Below are 22,343 nucleotides of genomic sequence, written 5' to 3' on the forward strand. Positions count from 1 at the left end.
GACGTGAGACAGATCAGATGCCACAATGGTTGATCCCCAGCAAGAAAGATACTTATCAATAATCACAATCAACATTAGCCCTAAAATGGCTCCATTCTTTTGCATTTTATGAAATCACCAGTATTGGGTTTTTTTTTGTTGTTGTTTTGTTTTACATTGTGGATATTTGCAAACATTATTAAAATTCACATCACAATTTTGTGTTCAGACTGCAACCAGCAAACCAGGTTATTTCACATTCACTTCTGATTTCATTGCCGTCCTTACACAGTTGTAACTATTGGAATAACTTAACTAAATTTTCTGACATATTTTCCATGTACAAAAATAAAGATTTTGCATAGATTCTTCTCTCATAATCCGATAGAATATACTGTATGTGTTAGATACTTAGTTAGCAACTGATAACTGTGGTTGTTACGTATGGAGCTAAAAAATTATCACTTTTTGAATGCAGTTCAATGATCTGCAGTTCATTGTAGTTCAATACCTGCAAGTTTATTATTTAAAATACTAATAATTTCATTATTGATTTACCCCTCTTTCCTTATACAAATAGTAAGTGGTATTGTTTTCACGGTAAGGAGGTCCTATATTTGAATCATGGATTTTTTGAGTTTTTATGTTCTTCCCAGTGTCACATGGATTTCACCCTGGTGCTCTGCAGAAGGGTGAAATGACATGTAAATAAAATTGGATGTAAGTAAGGTTGAGGTTAAAAGACTAAACTTGCCACATCCCGGTGATGTACACAGTAGATATGCACAGTGCTCAGCAATGCACTGCAGATGTTCCCTGTTCTTTATACACCATTTCCTGTTTCTTGTATGTTTATATTAGCTGACAAAGAAGACAAGCCCATAAGAACACAAACTAGAGTATGACAGATTAGACAAAGCAAGAAAAGTAACAAGTAATAGTAAAGACAGAAAGGAGACAATCAAGTCACAAACATTTTTAACAGTATCTGACACAATACATTGTATACTAAATACATATTAACTCAGTAGTTGAATCAGATAAGTGATTTGTAAATACAAATTGCCATAAAACAATAAACACATTAGGTTTTTGTTCAACCAACGTCTGGAGATGTTTTTTTACGTGGGGATCACAGCCTGAGACCTGCGCCCCCTACCGGCAGATGCACCACAGACACCAAACTGATGACGTGGTTCGGTCCGTTGACCAGAGCAGCAGTATGGCCGACCAGAGCAGGCAGATAAAGCTCGCTGCAGCTAAGAAAAAGGTAAAGTATTATACAACTGACCCGGCTTAATATCATGGGAAGCATTGGTCCTGTCTCTCGTGTGCTTGTTTGTGTTGCTGGTGTTTTTTTCGCTTAGTTTTAAATGTCTTAGCGGAGCAGGGGTGTTGTCATTACACGTCGTCCGACCTCTGCGCTGTCGCTTGTTCCACCTCACTCTCTCCTCTCGAGGCTTCAATGCGCAAGAGAGACCGGTGCTTCTTCTGGGCCTCTATTGATAGCATTAACTTTCCCAGATTATGTAGACTATTTTTAGTTCTTGGAGGGATTTATAGCATCCCACGCCGTTTAGTTAGTCAGTGATTAAATTCACTTACTCTCTTTGCCCAACTGTTTAATGTGTCTGTCTAGCTAACGTTAAATGCGGTTATTAGCAAACCTTAACGTGCTAACTAAGGCAAGTTAGCGTTAGCAAGCTGGCTAACTAATGAATAGTTGGCTATGTCTGAGTGTAAAGAATGCCACACAGCAGTCGGGCAGCTTTCTGTCTTGTCTGCAGGATAGCTCAGTTATCTAAGAAACTGGCCAACAACTAACAATTTTAAAACAAATACTGAGCCAGCATTGTAGCACAGTTAGCTGAACAGAATGACGGGGACTGTTTTGACAGCTGACACCCCTCTTCCCTGTCCTGTTGTGGGCTTTAGCTAGGTGTGTTGTTAGGCTAACGTTGGTGGCCTTATCAGCTGTGAAATGTAAGCTTCAGGAAATGATTCGTCAGCAATACTTGCTGCCCCACAATCTTCGTGGATGCGTGGTGATAATATTTGACATTTTCCTGCGATTCAACCCCAGTATTTTCGACATGGCAGCTCCAGTAGTTCCCCAATAATTCCCTCCGGCCCCCCACGGCAGCTGTCACAGACCCCATGGCCAAACTCACGCAAACGGGGAAGTGTGTTTTAATGTTCACATGGATAAACTACACTCTGATGATCATAGTTTGCCACATGTTATCAGTTTCATCTTGTTTGGTTTGGAACAGTAAGCCTTTGAACAAGCAAGTCAGAGTGACTGGCTATGCATTCCAGCCTACATTTGAGTCTACATCTTTTTAGTAGCTGGTGTATTGTAGAGAATGGGTGCAGTCCATCCCTGCTTCATCTCAGACCAAATTCACATCTCCTAATTCAGAAAGCTTGACTATCTCTGGTTAGAGATTACTTGTTCTGAGCAATATCTCTAGTTTGTTGAAAGTTGGGAAGAATTCCAGAGGCCTACTGCTGGATTTGTAATAAAATAAAGTGTAATTTTATTAAATAGGCAGCAGAGGACTTTCTTTCTAGCAGTCAAGAATTGCTTGCTGCACTTCTCACACATCTATTGTTTCCTGTTCTTATGTTCTGTTCAGCTGAAGGAGTTTCAGCAGAAGAGCTCCCCTGCTAGTGTGGGTGGAGAAAAGGGTGGCGGAGGAGGAGGTGGTGGAGCAGGGGCCAAGAAGAAGAGGAAGGTGAAGGGACTGAGCCAACACGATGCACCTTCAACAGACAGAAACTCTCCAGACAATGTAAGTCTTTCCATTTATTTGACTGCGTGTCACCATGCCCTTGTTGTTCAAATAACAACTTCTCTTTGTGCTTGACAGTCTGTCTGTTTCCTTTTTATGTCTGGTTTCTCAAACCTAGTGTTATGTTGGCTGCTAACAATAAGTGGACAAAATGCATTGTTTTGTGAATGTACATGTTATGCATAGCACTTGCAATCTGCAAAATTTCAATAAGATTCGTTTTATAGGAACTGTGGGCTGGCAGAACAGTGTATACCTGGTAAAAGACACCCACATGTTTGTAGACAAAGTCCTTTATTGTTTGTTTTCTCCAAGTGGAATGATTTGTAAAGGCCTGCTTGGCCGTTGATCACAAAATATTTTGCTGTTTGTGAAATGATAAGGCTGAATTACTATCAAGTTGGCAAATGCTTTCCTCCTGGTTATTAAACACATAGGGTGCCAGCAACATAGTAGCAGCATTGACAGTTATCTGCAGGCCAGGTGACAGGGTGAAATATTGTTTTTTTTATACAAGAAAGAGAAGGACACTGGGCAAAAGACATAGGTAGCTTTAGCTTTTGTGAAAAAAAGTTGGCCTGCTCATACACTGGATTTTTACTGTAACATATATGCTATGATAATGGTCATTTTGAGAGACTGACAATGAGTTCTGCATATTGGTCATATCAACCCTATTTTATTTGGTGATTTTCAAAGACATGTTAGAAAAACACATTTATATTATGTAGCTACAATTTATATGCCTTTAAAGTGTTGCCATCATGAATAGTTGCCTCCTTTCTCTATTTTGTCTCTATTAATAGCTTCTTGTTTTGTCTTGTATGCTTATCTGATTTAAGAGACACAATGTGGACAGATGTACAGGGACTGATCCTTATCAAAACAGCAATATCTATATCTAATTAATAATAATGAAATAATCATAACCATGGATGCAGTGAATCACTCTCAGATGTTTTTACAAAATTAGAATTTGGATTTGTCTGAATTAGAAATCATACTCTACTAATATTTTTTGGCTAAAGAAAAAGTTTGCCAAAAACACATGCTACATGTCACATGCCTATCTGTTTGAGCTCATTAACACTCGTCACTACTGTTGTAACATTTGAATATCAAGCACTGTCTCTGAGTGATCTGTTTTAAAGTTCTTATAAGTAAATTGGGAGTGCCAGTGAGGACACACAGTTAGGCAGGTCACATGCCTAACTGTGTTAGGGGCTGACTTTCAGATCAGTTTTCCACAGACCATGTTGGTCAGTAGTTTTCTAAGCCTGGTAGGAATCTGGGCTGGTTGCAGTACGAGAGCTTACTGCTGAGTTTCGTTGTTTATTCCGATGCAATTTTTCCGAAACATACTTGATTTTGGTTGGCCAAGACTGGATAGACTCATGTAGCCTGAAGCAGGATAAGACAGAAAATCTGATCTGATGCTGGCAATAACCAAATGGAGTTCAGTTTTAGGGGCCAGAGTAGAGGAGATATTTTACAATAATGGACATGCATGATGATAATTCATGTTACAAAGATTCTCATTTCTGCCTGCTTCTTACCCAAACATAATTCTTTGGCCTTTGAGAAAAACAACACAATCTAAATTGGCTTTATTGGAATAGATGAGTAAGTAGGCAAAGTATTATTGACTTAGCGCAGGTTATGGTAGCAAGGGGAAATGTGAGCAAGTTTAGTGTGTTAGTTTATAGAGCTGATTGTAGATGAAGATGAAGCAGCTAGGGATTTCTAGTCAGGGATTATGCCATGCCAGAAAGGCAATATTTGGAAAGTTGCTGCATTGCCCCTGCACTCTTCTGATTTAAGTGGTGTTTACATAAGTAATTATTATTCGGAAAAGGTTATTCTGGTTATTGGTGGTATAAAAGGCTCCATATAAATGCATTCAATATTTACTGACCTCTTTGACCGGGCATACTAGCCTCAGATTCTTCTCATTACACACCCTAGTCACTTCTAGACCCCCTCCTTCTTGTAACAGCTGCTTCGATGTGCCTGTTTGTCTAAATCTCTATCACTTTCTAAGTCGTTCTCTTCCCTGTCACATCTCTTTCATTTTCCACCCTTGTTTCTTCTTCCCTTTAGTTTGACAGTATTCTGAAAGCACTTAGTCAAAGCAATGGAGTAGTCCTACCTCCTTATGGCAACAGCCAGGTGAGCCTCTCTCTCTCCCTCTTCCCTTTCTCTGTTTCTGACCTGCCTGTATTTTTTTGTCTCTGCATCCCTCTGCTGTAAATATCTGCTCCTCATGTGGTATTTAATATTGTACCTGGCTTCCCCATTCTTACCTCCTTCTTGCGTCAAGTGCACATATTCTTTTTTTTCTTTTCAACCAGAAAGCATGGGACAAATTTTGAGTGCAAATTCTTGCATTGGTGCTGTGCTTTTTAAACCCATGTCAAGAGCAGAAATGTGGAGGGTGCACGGTCATTTCTCCGAGTTCATCCCAGTGTTGTTGGTGATCTTCTAGAGTTCACCATGTTATGGAGAAGTTCAGTTTGGATGGGCAGTGTATGCACAATGGTTGGCATAAGTCAGTAGTTGCATGACTGTGATATCTGCGCCTGGGTGTATCATGCAGGCATGCATCTAGGAAAACCAGAAATGTATGCGTTTCATTTTTCAACTATATTTTCATTGCTACTTTTGTGGGTTTTTTTCAGTGCCTTATTTACACGCACTTGTACAACAAGTGTTATTTTCTTATGACAGACTATTACAAATGTCTTGCTTGCATCACCTTCAACTAACAGAGAAGGGTTATTTATCAGTCTTTCAAACAGCTTTCCTGCCACAGATATCGTCATACGTAACAGAGCTTAATACCACCACAAATACCAAGATAGCCCCTCCATTTTCTTGGACTATCATGTATTCATCTGGACATATATAATGGAACTATAACCTTAATCCGAGTCAGTACAGGTATCAAGTTATATTCATGCATGTAAACACGTATAAAGTTTGAAACATCATTGTGGTTTTCTGTTGCTCTTTCATCATAACTCCTCTTTTTCTCTGCATTAAACCAGTGTGTGCGTTTTCTGTGTATGTGTCACCTCAGACCTTTGCTGACGTGGAGGCCATGGGGTCTTCAGTTCCTCCGCTGCTGGAGGACCCAAAGGGCGAGCCTGGTCGCGGCTCACCTGTGTCTAACCCTGCTAGCGCTAACACTACTAATAACCCTGAGTCTGTCGGTCACAACAATGACCTGCAGGTGTGTCTTTCTCTTTCTGTCATTTTCCTTCTCTGTCTCTCAAATTATGTCTTGTGTCTGTGAGTCTTACTCCTGTATGGCCATCACATATAAGATTGTATGCCTTTGCATGGACTCTTAAAAGTCTATTGACAGTTGCTGCTTTTTTACTAATATGTGTGTAATGTGCATAATGTGCATTGTCATCATGCAAATTTCTTTTTATCAAATGTTGTCGCAAATGTTGGTATTTTTTTATTCCTTCTCTCACACTTTCTTCCACTTTTGGTCTTACTCTCTTTCTGCAGGACTATCCTGATACCAACGGCAATGAGAGTTTAACAGAAGAAAATAGGTGGGTTACCTGATTCCTCACTGCTGTGACACCCTTTTATGTTTTCATGGAAACACACACCGTACACAGAACATAAAAACATTTGTCATAAATTAAGTATAATAAGCAATACTGCTATAACGCTTGCTACTCTAGCCATTGATTACTAATGCAACAGAGTAAATTACATAGTTAATGTGTGTGATTGATTATTTATGTGTTGTCCTGCAGACCACTGTCTTCCACAGAGAGCCTGCGACAGCTCTCACAGCAACTGAACGGCCTGGTCTCTGAGGTACGAATTTAGAAGCGCCAGTGTCATCCTGTCTCTCACATACACACACATTTCTTTGTCCTACAGTGTTAGGCTTTTAACAATAACACACCACCACTGATGTGCACTTTCAACGAGAATGTGTTGCATCTATTCTTGGCAGGAATGCACTGGAAGCAAATTCGCCAGTTGTTCCCAATGGGCTCAAGCACACTGACAGCATCAACTGGTGCACCAAACCAGCTTGATATATTTCCTCTGAACTTGGTTTGCTTTTGCACAGTCAGCAGCAACTCACTAAGGGTGCGTTTTGTCAGGGTTCTGACACACAGTTAACATTGACCTTTTATCTACTCACTAAAAGGATTAGTAGAGACAAGTATGTTGCTGATCTAGTAATGGGTATTGAATGAATATAATAAGTGCATTGTTTTTATATCACTTTCAAGAAAATATGTTAAGGTATCTTTGCCTCACATGGTGGTGAAATCCAGGTGTTACCGCTGCTGACTAAATATATTGCCCATCTGCAGTGCATCCAGTAAGTTTCAGCTTCAGGCTCTTAGTGACAGGTCATTTTTCATTCAGCACATTCATCATTTTCTTATGAATGTCTGCAGAAACCATGTCATTTGGGACATTCACTGTCGAGGCCTTGAGGCTGCTCGTAGGGTCTGCATATAAACTTGACTTAAAAGCATGATGAATTTTCTGTGTTGGAAGTGCATTAACGTGTCCGTCTCTGTCATTTCAGTCATCTGCTGCGTATGTGAATGGGGACATTGCACCTCCTGGCAGTGAGAGAGAACTGGAGGTAAGATGGAAATCTTATATTTTCTGTGAACCGAAAACTTGTTTTTGAAATTTGAAACCCAGTCAGTCAAGTCATACTATACTATGTTAATGCCATGTGATTAGTCAGTGGCAGTCATATAATATGAGGCATAATTCTCTATTGTCCTCTGTAGGTTGACAGTATAACCAGAATTTCTTTTAAGCATGGATTCATGCAAACAATGGGAGTGTATTATAATTGCATCCTACAACATTTTAGGTAGTTGGTTGTTAGTTTATGCAAAAGCTGTTAGATGGCTGAAATGTAAGAAGTAAATATCAAGTATGATCCTTTATATAACTGTGTAAAAGTGGTCTCTCCTGTAAGAAACACAACGTTACCTAACAATTCTGCTGTGCCCCTTTGCACCATGTAATGTTATTTCAGTGACCACAATTTGACTCTTAGATTGGTCCGTTAAGTGCAACTTGGAAACTCTCAGGGAATTCATAGGGACAGGGACAGTCATGTGGATCCTGTCCACATCTTGCAAATTATACTTAGATAAAATAGGTTGAAATGAAGGATCCACTACCTTTCAACTGACTCCATTAATCAGTTTAACAACCATCATTTATTTTAATTATTTGCTTCATGTCACATTTTGCACCACTTGTGAAGGTGCTATTGTTTGCCTCCATGTTAATAATTCACATTTGAATTTTTCTCCTCCTCCCATGTGTTAGACTTTTGCCACTGCACTTTATCCCTCTCTTTTTTTTTTTTTCCTTTCTCGGATGCATGTGTGCACGTAATAGAGTCGGAACCAGGAGCTGGCAGCCGCCCTGGAGTCTAGCACCCTAACAAACTCTCAGCTCAATACCAAGCTAGACCAGCTGGTAAGAAGCTGTGTGTATGCGTATTTGTGTGCGCATGTTTGTGTGACTGGAATAACCCCTGCCCAGCCATCCCACAATTACCACCTCAGTGCATGTCCTTTATGTATTCTGCATGTCACCTGGAGTAACCACACGCTGGAAGTGGCCATGCATGGTTTTCATGTTATTTATTTATCTTTCACTGAGGTTGACTAAAATACAGTATAAGGAGCATTTGGGTACACACCCGTCGGTCAGAATAGGGCTGTGCGATATGACCAAAATCTCTTATCCCAATTTAGATAACTTCATATCCAGGTATCACAATATAGCACATTTGCTGTTGTCCTTACTGTTTGACCTGATTCTTGTGTAGGTGGTAAAAGAGGTTATTGGTGTTTGAGTATGTTGTGGGGACCGGTCTGCCACATAATTGCCAAAGTACAGTTTTCTGGTCCGTGTCAGACTTTTCACATCCATGCGACAGAAGTAGCTCCTCTTTTAGGTCCTCGTTTTGTCTTGGCTGGTCGGAGTCTTTCTCGGAATGACCCTGTTCTATGTCATGTTCACTCTCCTCCATGTTTGTTTGTGTTGCCTTCATGCAAATTTCTTGCCTGTGCTCGTGCTGTGAGGAACAACGCTAAGTGTCGTCCGAATTACAAAACATATTGCCGTAAAGCATGTGTTTTGTGACACAACGAAATAAACGATAGAACATAATATGAAACGATAGATGTTTTTCTTTTGTTACACGATACATATGCTCATATCACACCACCATAGGTTAGAGCTGTCATAACCTGATGGTAGAAGCCTAATTGTAAGCCATTTTCATGCCAGTTTATCACACTAACAGCAATAAACTTAAAGCTTCAAATAAACACAAAAGGTTAACATAAAACAGATAACAGAACAGGCTCATTATATCGATATTTTGCTCTATCCCTGTCCTGTCTGGCATGCAGATGAGGTCTTTTGTGCCAGTATTTTGCTTATATTTTAAACAAGATTGTGTAACACTGCAGAAATGATGAAAAGAAATCTTTCCGAAACTTAAATTTATATCCTGTTGGTCTGGCAGGCACAGCAATCTCAGGGGCTCTCGGATCAGCTACAAAAGGTGAGCAGTTTTTTTTCTCTCTGTCTGCTGGACTGTCTGTTCATTCCTGTCTACATTTCTACTACTGAATTTCCGCTTCCTTCCTAGTCATTCAGCATTCATGAAGTTTGGGTTTTTTTTTCTTCCTTCAGGAGCGAAAAGAATTTGAACAGAGATTTTCGAAAGAGCACGGAGCCATGCGGGAGCAATTACAGGTAACTTCTGTTACCCAAACACATACATTGAATTTGTCTGATGGTGCTCTGAAAGCTCTGAAAACAGTGTTATAGCAGAAACTAAAAGCAATAAAAAGCCTCATTGTAATGTGTAACATGTAATGTGTCAAGGTTTAATGTCAGTTTCCATGGTGTCACCCTGGGAAGGGTAAAGGGTTAGAAATATGATCCGAGAACACACCCTCCCCATTCCAACCCTCCCGTCCCTGATCATTCACCCAGACAAGAATAAATTGTGTAGTCTGTGTGGCAAGGCTGAAGCACTGAGTGTAACGACTCTGTAAAGATATGTATTTAGTTTATGTTGTGATTTAATAAGGGACTTTTTTTTTCTAGACTCATGAAAAGTTGTGCTTTCTGTTTTTCTGTCCTTTCCCAAGGTTCACATCCAGACCATTGGTATACTGGTATCAGAGAAATCAGAGCTACAAACAGCACTACAATACACACAACAGGCTGCACGGCAGAAAGCAGGTGTGTGTGTCTTATAATCAGCTGTACATGCACTTGAATTAAACATTTTCATCTTGGCAAGACCTTACCCCAACAGCAGTTAGTTAACAGGTTTTGTGTGTCTCTCTCTGTGTCTGTGTGTGTGTGTGTGTGTGTGTGTGTGTGTGTGTGTGTGTGTGTGTGTGTGTGTGTGTGTGTGTGTGTCTGTAGCTGAGGCAGAAGAGTTGAATAACCGTCTGCAGGCAACAAAGCAGAGAGTGTCAGAGCTGGAGAGAACTCTCTCCTCTGTCTCAACACAGCAGAAACAGTTCGAAAAGGTAACGAACATTGCAGTAACCACTCCCCGTAAACAGAATTCACTGAGACATGATGAGTAATGCAATATATTGCATATTTGAGCTGCATGCATGTAATACAGAAAGGCAGCCACACATTTTATTTGTTTTAAGTTATTTTCTGTTATTTTTGTCATGCTGGCTAAGTGTCTTTATTAAATGTTGTCTTTTTGTCTCCAGCACAACAAAGACTTTGAGAAGGAGAGAGACAACTTGAGGCTAGAGGTGTTCAGACTAAAGTAAGTCACTTTACCCTAGTATACACCAGGAGATGTACTTCATAACATGTCCATATCAGAAGATTTGCTAAAAATCGCATTGACATTAATGATGGTATTTAGAGTCCATCAAATTGTATGCAGTGCAACAGATGGCATGAGCAAGTCTCCCAAGTTCTATTAGAATTTGGTCAGTTAGAAATGATGAATCATTTCTGCATGTGTGTGTGTTTGCAGCAATTTGAATGAGGAATCAAAGCAGCAGAGCTCAGAGCTGTCAGAGCAGTTAAAGCTGAGTACACAGGAGAATGGAGCCATGAGGCTGGAGGTAGAAGATCTTCACAAGAGGCTCGAGATAGCTGACCTCATGTTGCAACAGGTGCGCTGAGACAAGCATTTTACATTACATACACATTTTTCTCTTGCCAATCAGTGGAAGTGGTGGATCAACTCTACAGCCAATCTATGACAAAAGTCAATGTTTGGGATTAGTTTAAATCTGGAGCCCTAAATGTTTGTTTGGCGACAGTGTAACCAGATGTCATTTTTTCATGTATTACCTGTATCTCACTCCAATGTTTGTCCTTTATATTTATCTCCAGTGCTCCAGTCAGTCAGATCCTACCAGTGCCAACCAGCAGGTCCAGTTACTGCTGGAAGAGAAACAGCAGCTGGAGGCACACAACCACCAGGTTTGTACAAGGACCTTTCTCTTATGCATGTGTGTCATACTGATGCCTGTCTGTGTTTAAAGTGCACAGTATTTTCATATTTATTTTAAAGCTCTTATAACCAGAAAGTATTGTTTTGTTAACAACATTTCCCCCTTTCTGTTTCTGATGTTGTAGCTGACAGAGTCAATTGCCCAACTGCAGACGGAGAGGGACTGCTATGCAGTGCAGATCCAGGAGGAGGGCCGTGTATGGAAAGACAAAACAGAACAGCTGCTAACACAGGTAGACTATACAGCATTATCAGCTTCGACACTATGGTTGACTATAGCTTTGATACTCAAGCGAGTGGTATGTTCTTTGTTTTTGTTTTTTAATTTTGGTGTCAAAACTACTTGATCTGTGTCTGTGCAGGTGTCTTTGGTTGCAGAGGAGAGGGACAGAAACATCACCCGAGTCCAAGAACTAGAGGCCAGCATCACAGAGCTAAAAAGTGCTGCAGGTAAGAGGTTCACACTGCCCTTCTCTAATGCTTCTTCCTTTTCCTGGCTTCTCTGCAGCTCCTAGCTTGATGTGAAGAACACCTTACATGAATAAGCTGTCAACTGCCTGACCATAGTAGGATTAACAGAGTGGGCTTCCCTTATCTTCCTGCAATGTACACCTGAGTAAGGTGCTTCTGGGATCAAGGGGAGCAAACTTTAGAGGGAAAGAAGACTGGAGCACACTGATTGATGCACAGCCACAATAGTGATATTGATTATTGTTGACTAGTGTCAAAATGTCAATTACTGCTCAAATGTTTGTCTTTTAAAGGCTGTAAATCAATCAGTGTGCTTCAGTCTTTTTCCCTCCATAGAATTAATCTTAACACATTATAGTTTTGTTTATGGTAATATTTAGTTAAGCATAATCTTTAAAACTTAAGTATATGAACTGTAGCAGTCTAAATACTGGGCACATACTTGTGACACAGCTACCACAGTCTGGTGTATTTCTCTGTAGCAAAATTATTAAACTTGATGACTGTCATCCTTCTTCTCCTCCAGCGTTATTGTCCCAGGAGAGAGAGGCTCAGGATGTTGCAGAGCCTCAGCCCTCAGGGCCATCAGAGAGTGAGGTGGCTCTGCAGGAGGTCCTCAACACTCTACAACAGGAGAAAGATGCTCTTACTGCACAGTACCAGGCACAGGTATGCATTACTCTGACACATGCATGTCCCAATAGTCCCATTTTACCTAATCACAAATATCTTAAATTATAATGGAATTTTATGTGATGCAGAGTATTAAGTGGTCCCATAACATTTGAAAGTTACACCAATTGATCTGTTCTTTACATAATGTGTTCAAAGATCATTAGTACTCTTTGGTTTGAAGTTTCTATAATCAGCCTCTGTAATATTTCCCCCAGCTGCGAGATAACGAGCAGCTGAGCCGCATGTGTGCAGAGCAGGAGAAGCGTCTGGCGGAGCTAGAGCGGCAGGTGGAGAGCCAAGTCCAGGAGGAAGAAGACCGCCGGCGCATGTTGGAGGATGTTCAGTCAGACAAAGCCACTATTAGCCGTGCTCTCACCCAGAACCGTACACTGAAGGACCAGCTGGCTGAGCTACAGAACGGTTTTGTCAAACTGGTGAGGCTGAAAATCTAGCTGTCCGTCTGTCCCTTTTTGTGCCAGTATTTATATACTTGATATATTTTTTGTTTCTGTCCCATCGTGCTATAATTTTGCAGAGATCATATCTTTGTTTGTCTTTTTTTCTTCCTGCATCCCGCTGTTCTAGCCTTAAATGCATTTTGTGTCTGAATTTACCTCCTTCTATCTTTTTCATGTCTTTGTTATTTGGTTAATGTACTCAAGTTTGATTCATGTCCCTGTAACAATAAATTGACAAAGTTTTCACAAATTAGGAAAGTACATTTGTAACAAGTATTACCTCAGATGGTGGGAGACCTGCTGTTTAAGCCAAAATTCCTGTTACTCCTTCATTCGTACAGACTAATGAGAACATGGAGCTTGCCACTGCCATCCAGTCAGAGCAACATGTGAAAAAAGAGCTGGCTCGCAGAATGGGGGAACTGCAAGAGGAACTGCACAACGTCAAGGAGCAGGTATGGACACACACACACACACACACACACACGTCAGTTTTTCTATCTTATCATCATCATTTTGCAATCTTATATGTTTTAGCCCTTTTTTCTATACTTGTTGTCTGCCACACACATAATAGTGCATTAACACAATAGAGCAATATACGATAATAGCATCCAGAAAGAGATTAATATAATAAAAATTATATTTTTGACAACACAGTTGTTCAGCCTCCTCTTGGTACATATTTTCCTCTTTGTTCCCTTGGCTCTAGCTGGAACTGAAAGTTAAGGAGACTCAGGGTCTGATGGAGCAGAGGGACCAGGTAGTGGCCCACCTGCAGCAGTACTGTGCTGGCTACCAGACCCTGGCCTCAGAGAGGGAACAGCTCCACCACCAGTATCTGCAGCAGATGCAGCTCATGGACCGGCTGCAGCACGATGAAAGCCAGGGCCGCGTGCAACTGGAGATCAGCCACAATCAGCTCAAACAAGCGCAGGTGTGTATTCCGGGAATAAGGCCTTGTTCACATGACCGTTGATGATGTATGGAAAAAATATTGCCATCCAGTCTGTTGTGATATTTCAATGGAGTGCAGTAAATGTCATGCACTTACATTCTTCATCAACTAATGGAATATGTTGAGACTGCTTTAAAGGGTCTGGAGTCAGTTCATTATACAGTATATTGATAGTATGCTGTGTAACTTCACCTTCTGTCACTGTTCCTTCTTTATCTCTCAAACACACATCCATCATTGTTTTGAATGACTCTTTTTCTCCCTACAGGAGCATTTGGAGCTGTTAGTCAGAGACAATGAGCATCTCAAGGCTGAGGTGAAGGAGCTGCTCACCAGCTCAGCTCTTGCCCCATCATCCAGAGACCAAGGTAAGATTTGACCATTACTGGCATGTTGGTACTTTTTGCCCCTTTGTTTTTCAAAAAGGACCCAAGCTCCCTTCACAGGCGTTCATGACACACATGTTCAATAACGTCATGGCTTTTTTGTTTCACATTTTTTATTTTGAAAGAAATGCAACCTTGAAACTGAAAACTGTAGTCTTTCACAAGAAACAAGGACACAGTGTCATTGTTGCAAAGCATCTGACACCTTCAAATAGCAAAGCTGCAGCACCAGCAGTTCCACACTTCATACTTGTGCCACCTGTGGGGAGTGAATGTTACAGTCTAAGACCACTAACTTTAGAAGATGGGAAAAAAAATATCTGTCTTATTAATAGTTTTAATTTGTCATTATGTCACTAAGGCGATGGAGTGGAAAGCCAGTCCCTCCAAGAGAGCCCAAAGAAGTCCTCGTCCATAGTTATCCCAGAAGACTTTGAGAGCCAGATGGAGATGGTGAGGAGGGTTACACATTATGAAGGGTTTCAAGTTTGAAGTTGACATTTACACGATACATTCAGTGCTATGCCAGTGTGAATGATTTTATTTGTAATTTTGATGCAGAAAAAAAGATTTGAAATACTACATATGAGATGAAAGTTTGGCATTACCCTCATTTAAGTCTAATCACCTGCTCCTTCCCACCCTCCTCACCAACACCGTTTGTCCCCCCCGTAGGAGGAGTTTATCCGAGGAGCTTTGGCTCAGTTGGAGGTGGAGAGGGACGAGGCCAGAAGGCAACTGGAGGAAGAGCACAGGCTCCACATGGCAGCCCGGCACCAGGCCGCTGTGGCCCTCAACCTTGAGCACCAACACCACAGCCACAAACCTGTTCATGACCACCATGACCACCATGACCACCATGACCATCATCACGAGCATCACGAGCATCACGAGCACGATCACACTCAGGGCCAACATAGTCACTGTGAACACAGTCACGAGCATTCAGGTGAGGAAGACCAAATGGTTTGTTTGTGTGCAGGCGTGCAAATGTTTTTACAATGAAGACCAAGACTACACCTCTCTAGAGTAGTGACAGTTAGTGTGCGTGACAAGTTAATCCTGATTTTACTCCGTAATCATTTCTGATTATATAGATAAAATAAATGGGGGTGCATTATGTAAACCAGCTGTATACTATCCTCTTCCCCAGAAGGAGTACCGGTGGAAGTTCATCAGGCCCTGCAAGCTGCTATGGACAAGCTTCAGCAGCGTTTCACCTCCCTCATGCAAGAGAAAGCTGACCTGAAGGAGAGGGTGGAGGAGCTGGAGCACCGCTGCATCCAGCTGTCTGGAGAGACCGACACTATAGGTGAGACAGTAGGATATTTCTGTTGTGAATATTTCTTTGTTTACAAATGAGTTTTGTTTTTTTGGAGTGTATTATGTCAGTACTTTATCAGAAAGATGGAAAACTCTTCATCACCATACTAATTTCTGTTACTCTTTATGTCTTTGCAGGAGAATACATAGCGCTGTACCAGAGTCAGCGGGCCATCATGAAGCAGAAACACCAGGAGAAGGAGCAGTATATCAGCATGCTGGCCCAGGACAAGGAGGAGATGAAGGTACTGTATGGCAACTTTGCAGTCCAATGTAGTAGCATAAGATGTTTGTCTTGATGCATGTTTTTGCTCAGTTTTCTTTCTTACCAACATTCAGAGCCTGTAGAGACGAAAGAGAAGACTGATCTTGATGGATGTAACAATGTTTCTGTATTTTCTCTTTTTCATGTCAAACATCTTTTATGACAATCCTAAATGTAATTTGGTTTCATTTTGGCAGCCCAAATCAAAATAGACAGTCCTGCACAAAGTAATTTAAGTGTTCTCCCAAAACATGACAAATGTCATGTCTATCTATCAGTCTTTAGAAAGCTCCCACGCAATGACCGACACTTCTTAAGCAAACACTGATCTTCACACAATAGAATGATTTCATCGGTAATCATGTTTGATAGAAGCTACATGTGTCCTTGCCTTTGTTACTCCCCTGTCCTTCAGGCGAAACTGGCAGAGCTGCAGGATCTGGTGATGAGGCTGGTGGCTGAGAGGAACGACTGGTACAGCCGCTACACCGGAGCTGTAGCCGGCGTGGGCACAGTGAACCCAGACCTGCTTCCTGTTGGGGAGGATCAGATTCACCCAGAGCACCAAACACACACACACACAGAGCTCAGTGCTTTCAGTGGAGCAGGTAGGCGCAACCAGTAGTACTGCCCTTGCTACATCATGAATCATGGTTGGGTGGGGTTGAGTGTGTCTTCTCTCTCTCTCTCTCTCTCTCTCTCTCTCTCTCTCTCTCTCTCTCTCTCTCTCTCTCTCTCTCTCTCTCTCTCTCTCTCTCTCTCTCTCTCTCTCTCTCTCTCTCTCATATGGGTACATTTGTAAACATAAACTGCAGGCTAACAACCACATTCCACAAAGTTGTTAAGGCTTCTTATCAAATTCTTACCTGTCATTAATCTCTGTCACCTCCTCTGCACTCACTGCAGCCAAGCAGCATCCTTCCTTCTCTGCTGCTATATATTATTGGAGAGCCTCGTGATTTCAGATCAGATTTAACTCAAGCGAAGGCACAAAGCAAAGGCATGTCAATTATCAAACAGAAGTAAATGTGTTTCCCTTGAAACACATTCTTTATATAATTTATTAATAATAAGTCTTATTGGAAGTCATTTTTGACATGTTTACATCTTTTTGTGAAGTTTAATACAGCACATGCGGCAGTTGACAAATCCTTATTCACTATCTATCTGCTATATCTGCTGTTGTTTATAGCAGTTTTAAGAATGGCATGAAACACGGCACTTTTGTAAAATTTGCAGGAAGATACAATAACACAGAGATAGGGTTTTCGGTAGAATACTGGAGGTAAACATTGTGGCACAATGTAGGGTGAGCATATATTATCAGTGCATCAGTTGACAGACTAAGTAGAATGTCACTTATGAAAACAGCTTCATCTCAATGTCTTATTTAGTCTAAAGTCAGCAGTCGGATAATTGCAGTCCATGTAAATGTCTCTGCTGTTCTTTGTATTAAGAATAAAAATACTACTTTCTCTTGTTTTTAAGAATAAAAAAAGTCTTTTAAGTATTTTTTGATATTCTTATATTCACTATACTGCTCTCCCTCTCTGTCTCTGCTGCAGAAGCCATGGAGGTCATTCCTCTGTCGGAGCCCACCACAGGCCTGGAAGCCCCCTTGTCCCAGACGCTTTTGACCGGGTCAGCCCAGACTGACTCCAAGCCACTGGGGCCCAAAGAGGACGGCACAGCCCAGCAGATCATGCAGCTGCTCCATGAGATCCAGAACCCCCAGGGAGCGCTAAGATCACCCCCCTTCCTCGGAGAGAACCCCTGCATCCCCTTCTTCTACCGGCCTGACGAACAGGATGAAGTCAAGATCCTGGTGGTGTGAGGTGTGGGTGTGACAGAGGCTGGCGTGTATGTGTATGTGTTTGTATGTGTATGTGAGAGAGATATTGGATATGTCTTGAAATCTGGGGAATATTAAACACCACAGTTTACCATGTTTGTAGCTTATTTATCATATTCACAAACAAGAAATCAAGAAATGTGACACCCTGCAAAACTGGTGACAGACATGTTATTGTCTTTGACCCAATTACATTAAAATGGCCCCACTCTGTTCTGTGTGTTGGCACTAATGTGTGCATGGTTAAAAAGAATGAGTATTTTCTATTTGTTGTTTTCATGTTTCAGTTTTTTTGTCTATGATGCTCTTCCCAGAGATAATCAGTATTCCTTAACACAATCTGATTATTCTCCTTACCACAATTTTTAATTCCCATCCTCCCTCTCGTCTCCCATCTTACACATAAGTGCAATAAAGGGGCCGTATATTCTGTCCCCTCGCTGATACAGTACTTAAAGAGCTGTCAGAAATTAGCAGCCTGTTTGTGTGCAACTTTATTTTAGTTTTACACAATTCAATGTACAAATGCCAAAAAAAAAGAGCATCACGTTGGAATGTATTATCCCGAATATTTACCTGTATGTTTGTTTAATGACGAAATGTGGGGAGAACTGATGATGGTGAAAGGGAGGAGAACGAGGAAAAGAGTTGAAGAGTGAGGTGTAAGTTAAAGTCGGTGAAGAAACCTAGTGCACATAATAGCTTTTGAAGTGTAGGCGCTGTTTGATTTCAAAGTCGAGAGCTCGCTGGTTACATGATCAGGTTCAGGAAGATGGAGGCAGGTGTCGCAGATTGGTACTCTCCCTAAAACCTTTTCTCTACATCGTCTTTTTCCTCCAAACACTGAAAATAAGCCACGTTTTTGTACAGTGCGAAATGTTAATATATGTGAAACATTTGTGTTGTGATGTTGTAAAACATCCTGAGAAGTCACCACAGTTACGAAAAAGTGGTTTCTAAGTCTTTGAGGGGATAGATGCAATTTAAAGACCCCATGAAGAAAAAACTGCGTCAAATATTTTCTCAGTAGTTGCTAAAGCTGTGGAGAAGGGCATCTTCTTCAGAGTGTAATTCAGATCAATTATGGAGCTTGGGGTGCTGTGCTAGGGGCCACATTATTGTATTATTGTCTGCAAGTTGTTTTACTTTATCTTTGCCATTAACGTGATAGATACTACAGTACAGTCACTTGAGGATGTTACAGGAAGTATGGTGTTAAAATCTCTTCATCTGCACTCGTAACTCATCTGTCTTCGTCAAATATGTGTAACCGGGTGCCCTGAGGCGTTTGGCTGGCCTCATCACAAACCCAGTCTGCACTGTTATGAAAATATATAGATTTTTCCTCATCAGAGCTTCTTAACCAAGCTCTAACTTCTGTTTCATGGGGTCTTTAAGTTTCTAAACGAATTGACACAGTTAAAACGAGCCTGTTCTTTTCTGTTACGTTTGCTTGTAGTCCGACATATCAAAGATGAATTAATGCACATCCTTTACAACTGGACTGTGTGTGTGTGTGTGTGTGTAATCCAAATTGTTTCCTCTTCAGCGGAGGTTGTATCTGTTGTACTTTTATGTAGAGTTCTATCAGATAATATAAGTATGATTGCACTAAAACTGTACAAAGCTTCTGGTTCAGCTCTGTCCTCTGCGGCTGGTTGGACAGTGACATTTCTACCATAGAGCCTCTTAGCTGGCTTCATAATGTCTGTGGAGGAAAAAAAGGGGAATCCTATGAAGCCACACACTTAAGCTGAGGTTTCCAATTGAAGCAAATGAATTTAATTGAGAGTGTGTTGGGATGTGTGTGTGTGTGTGTAGTGCACTCGGAGGATGAAGGAGTGTAAATATAAGTAGAAGGTGAAATTAATGAGATTGCTTACTTCAAGAAGTTGTGACGTTATTCCCAAAAGTGTGGGACCAATCAGAATTTGAACTCTTTTCAAAACTAGTCAGATTTGTCATGTTCATATTGTATTGGCTAACCACACTTGAGTAAATCTCCTTTGGGCATTAAACACAAGAAAGTTGGTGGGATCCCAACATCTGGACCGACTACCTTTTCGTAAAGACATCACAGGTGTCTCGCTTTAAGAGAGAGATGCTCATATTCACAAATGTAGATTGGAGGATGGATTGATTGACTCTTCAGTGTAGAGCTCTTTCCCTTTACAACTAATAACCAAGAGCTATGCCATCACGGCTCGTTATTTTTTCCAAATCATGGCAGAGGCCTCTGTTTTGTGAGAGTCTTTCCATGATTTGAATATGCAAGGACATGAGCCTCTCACTGCAAGTCATACGTTTAACATCCTCTCTGTTGAGTTTACATTGAGGTAGAGGACACATTTGTTCAATTGCACACTTGATATTTATCACTAAAAGCAACAGGACAGAAAGCATTAGTGCAAATTCTGGTATTTTAAGCCTATTATAGAAAGCAACATGTAACTAAAATATAAGATATATGGTGTTTTTTTTTACAAGGAAAGTAAACCGTGTTGCATCTACCGTAAACCACAGCACTTTGTTAGTAAGTGCTGGGGTTGCTGTCATTCTTGATTTTTAAAATTCCTCGCTTCATAGCATTCTGTCACTTTTTGGTTTCTTTTGAAACATGCCACAAAATATGATTTTTTTTTTGTTTCTTAATTTTGTTTTTGGGAGTGGTCAGACCGAGAGGTTAATAGACTATAAAATCCTTTTAGTGTTGTTTCGGGGCTTGCAAAGTAACAAATAAAACGATGTGGATAAAATTACTTCCCACACTTGATAATTCACTGTTACATATGTTATGCGTGATTGAAACAAATAGCAATGAGAAAGCATTTATTGTCTTTACTGTAAAAGAGGTGGTGTGTATATACTGTAACTGTGTAACATATTGTATATTCATTATGCCTGGTGTGTGGGGGAAAGCTGCTCTGCCATGTTTACTGGCAGCGTGGACTGTGTGTATGTCTGTTAGTTCAGAGTTGGCGGTTACTGACTGGCTGTGATTTAATACAAAGATTGACTAAAAAAAAAGAGAAAATATTCTATTTATTTGGAATAAGTTAGTATCTCAACTAATCAGTTTTAATGTACAATAGAAGTGACTGTTGGATGGAAATGAAGGATCATTCAGAGAACTGATTTGTTCGAGGGCTGCTTCTGACAGAAGCTTTCAGATTTTTTTTTCTTCCTTGAGTAATATTTTCTCCCCTTCTCCTGAATAAAACTGATTGAGCAACTTAAACATGTCGTGTCTTGATTTCTTCATCATTTTGATACAACAAACTGTCCTCCTGTGATACACACGTGACTTCGGTAGTAAAGATACAGCAGACCGTTTGACTCGTCATCGTAGGAAAAGCACAAGTTTTGCTAATCACATTAACGATGGCTCCATGTGACAGTGAGCCAGCATGTACAAGTGAAGCAGATGAGCCGTCCATTTTATTATTTACACGTGCTTTTTCTGCTGTTACATGTCAAGATGTCTCACGAAAAAGGCTTATTGCTTTGCCCACTTGTGATCGCAAATATCAAACGCTCAGAGACTGAAAATCAGTCCAAAGATCACCTCATGTTTTGGCTGTAAACTTTAATATATTGAACTTATATGACTTAATGAAACGGATTTCCATCACAAGACGTGTTGTGTTTACTCAAACTTTGATTCTTGTACATATTTAGGGCTACAACTATTTTCATCATCGATTAATCTTCTGCTCATTTTCTTGATTTAATCATTTGATCTATTAAATGTCCATCACAAGCCCAAACTGGCATATACAAACTGTTTTGTTAGTCGCTTTTCTGGAGCTTTTGATTGTATCACTCAGTTGTTATCAGCAGATGCTCAGACATCCATGTGATGAGGTCCTGAGCTAATAAATGGACCTTGAGGTGAGATTGTTTTGAGATTGATTGTTAAAGGTTATGGCAGTTCTGTCGGGAGCACTATTTTTTTTTTTGAAGAGATGACAGGAAGTGATCCGTAGCAATGCTTATGCGTTGTTTGGAGGAAAAGTCCTTAATCTGTGTGCAGTCTACGCTCCATGTTTTTGTACTTAATTTCCTCTTTGTGAAGTGTGTTTACATTATTTTGTCTCCTCCCTGAACATGTTTTACCACGTGACTTTGGTCCAGACTGAAATATCTCAACAACTGTGGATTGCCATGAACTTTTGTACAGACATTCATGGTTCCCAGAAGATGAATCCTTCTGACTTTGGTGATTCCCTGACTTAACTTCAGCGCCACCGTGAGGTTGACATTTTTGTTTTTTAGTGAAATGTCTCGACAACTATTGGATGGACTGCCATGATATTCGGTACACAAATTGTAATAACTTTGGTGATCCCTTAACTTTTCATCTAGCGGCATCATCAGGTCTAAATTTGGTTTGAAAATGTGTCCAATACTTTGATTTATTACTAAATACCGAAAAACTATTGACATTCCCATCAGCCTCAGCTGCACTTTGTGTTAAGTGTTAATTAGCAAAACATGCAAAAATGCTAAGCTAAGATGGTGAACACTATACCTGTTAAATTATCATGTTAGCATTTAGCTCAAGCAGCACTGTGCCTAAGTACAGAGTACAGAGCACAGAGCTGCTAGCATGCCTACAGACTCTTGCTCTTGTTAGTATATTAAT

At 40.6% G+C, this 22,343-nt stretch overlaps 1 protein-coding gene across 1 annotated transcript; it reads left to right on the forward strand.

The window, feature by feature from the left end:
- Positions 1 to 1,186: 1,186 nt before the first annotated feature.
- golga2 (golgin A2) lies at positions 1,187 to 20,936 on the forward strand. The gene is made up of 28 exons (XM_070924900.1): positions 1,187 to 1,249; positions 2,619 to 2,774; positions 4,875 to 4,943; positions 5,854 to 6,006; positions 6,294 to 6,340; positions 6,551 to 6,614; positions 7,348 to 7,407; positions 8,187 to 8,267; positions 9,328 to 9,366; positions 9,498 to 9,560; positions 9,962 to 10,055; positions 10,245 to 10,351; positions 10,550 to 10,608; positions 10,825 to 10,966; positions 11,190 to 11,279; positions 11,436 to 11,543; positions 11,673 to 11,760; positions 12,308 to 12,450; positions 12,672 to 12,890; positions 13,256 to 13,369; positions 13,627 to 13,851; positions 14,141 to 14,240; positions 14,620 to 14,711; positions 14,934 to 15,207; positions 15,412 to 15,570; positions 15,720 to 15,826; positions 16,262 to 16,454; positions 17,412 to 20,936. Exons 1-28 carry the CDS (start codon positions 1,202 to 1,204, stop codon positions 17,678 to 17,680), a joined length of 3,363 nt encoding a protein of 1,120 aa, XP_070781001.1. The 5' UTR covers positions 1,187 to 1,201; the 3' UTR covers positions 17,681 to 20,936.
- The last annotated feature ends 1,407 nt before the right edge of the window (positions 20,937 to 22,343 follow it).

This window comes from Enoplosus armatus, chromosome 18, assembly GCF_043641665.1.
Source record: "Enoplosus armatus isolate fEnoArm2 chromosome 18, fEnoArm2.hap1, whole genome shotgun sequence".
Taxonomy (NCBI): Eukaryota; Metazoa; Chordata; class Actinopteri; order Centrarchiformes; family Enoplosidae; genus Enoplosus; species Enoplosus armatus.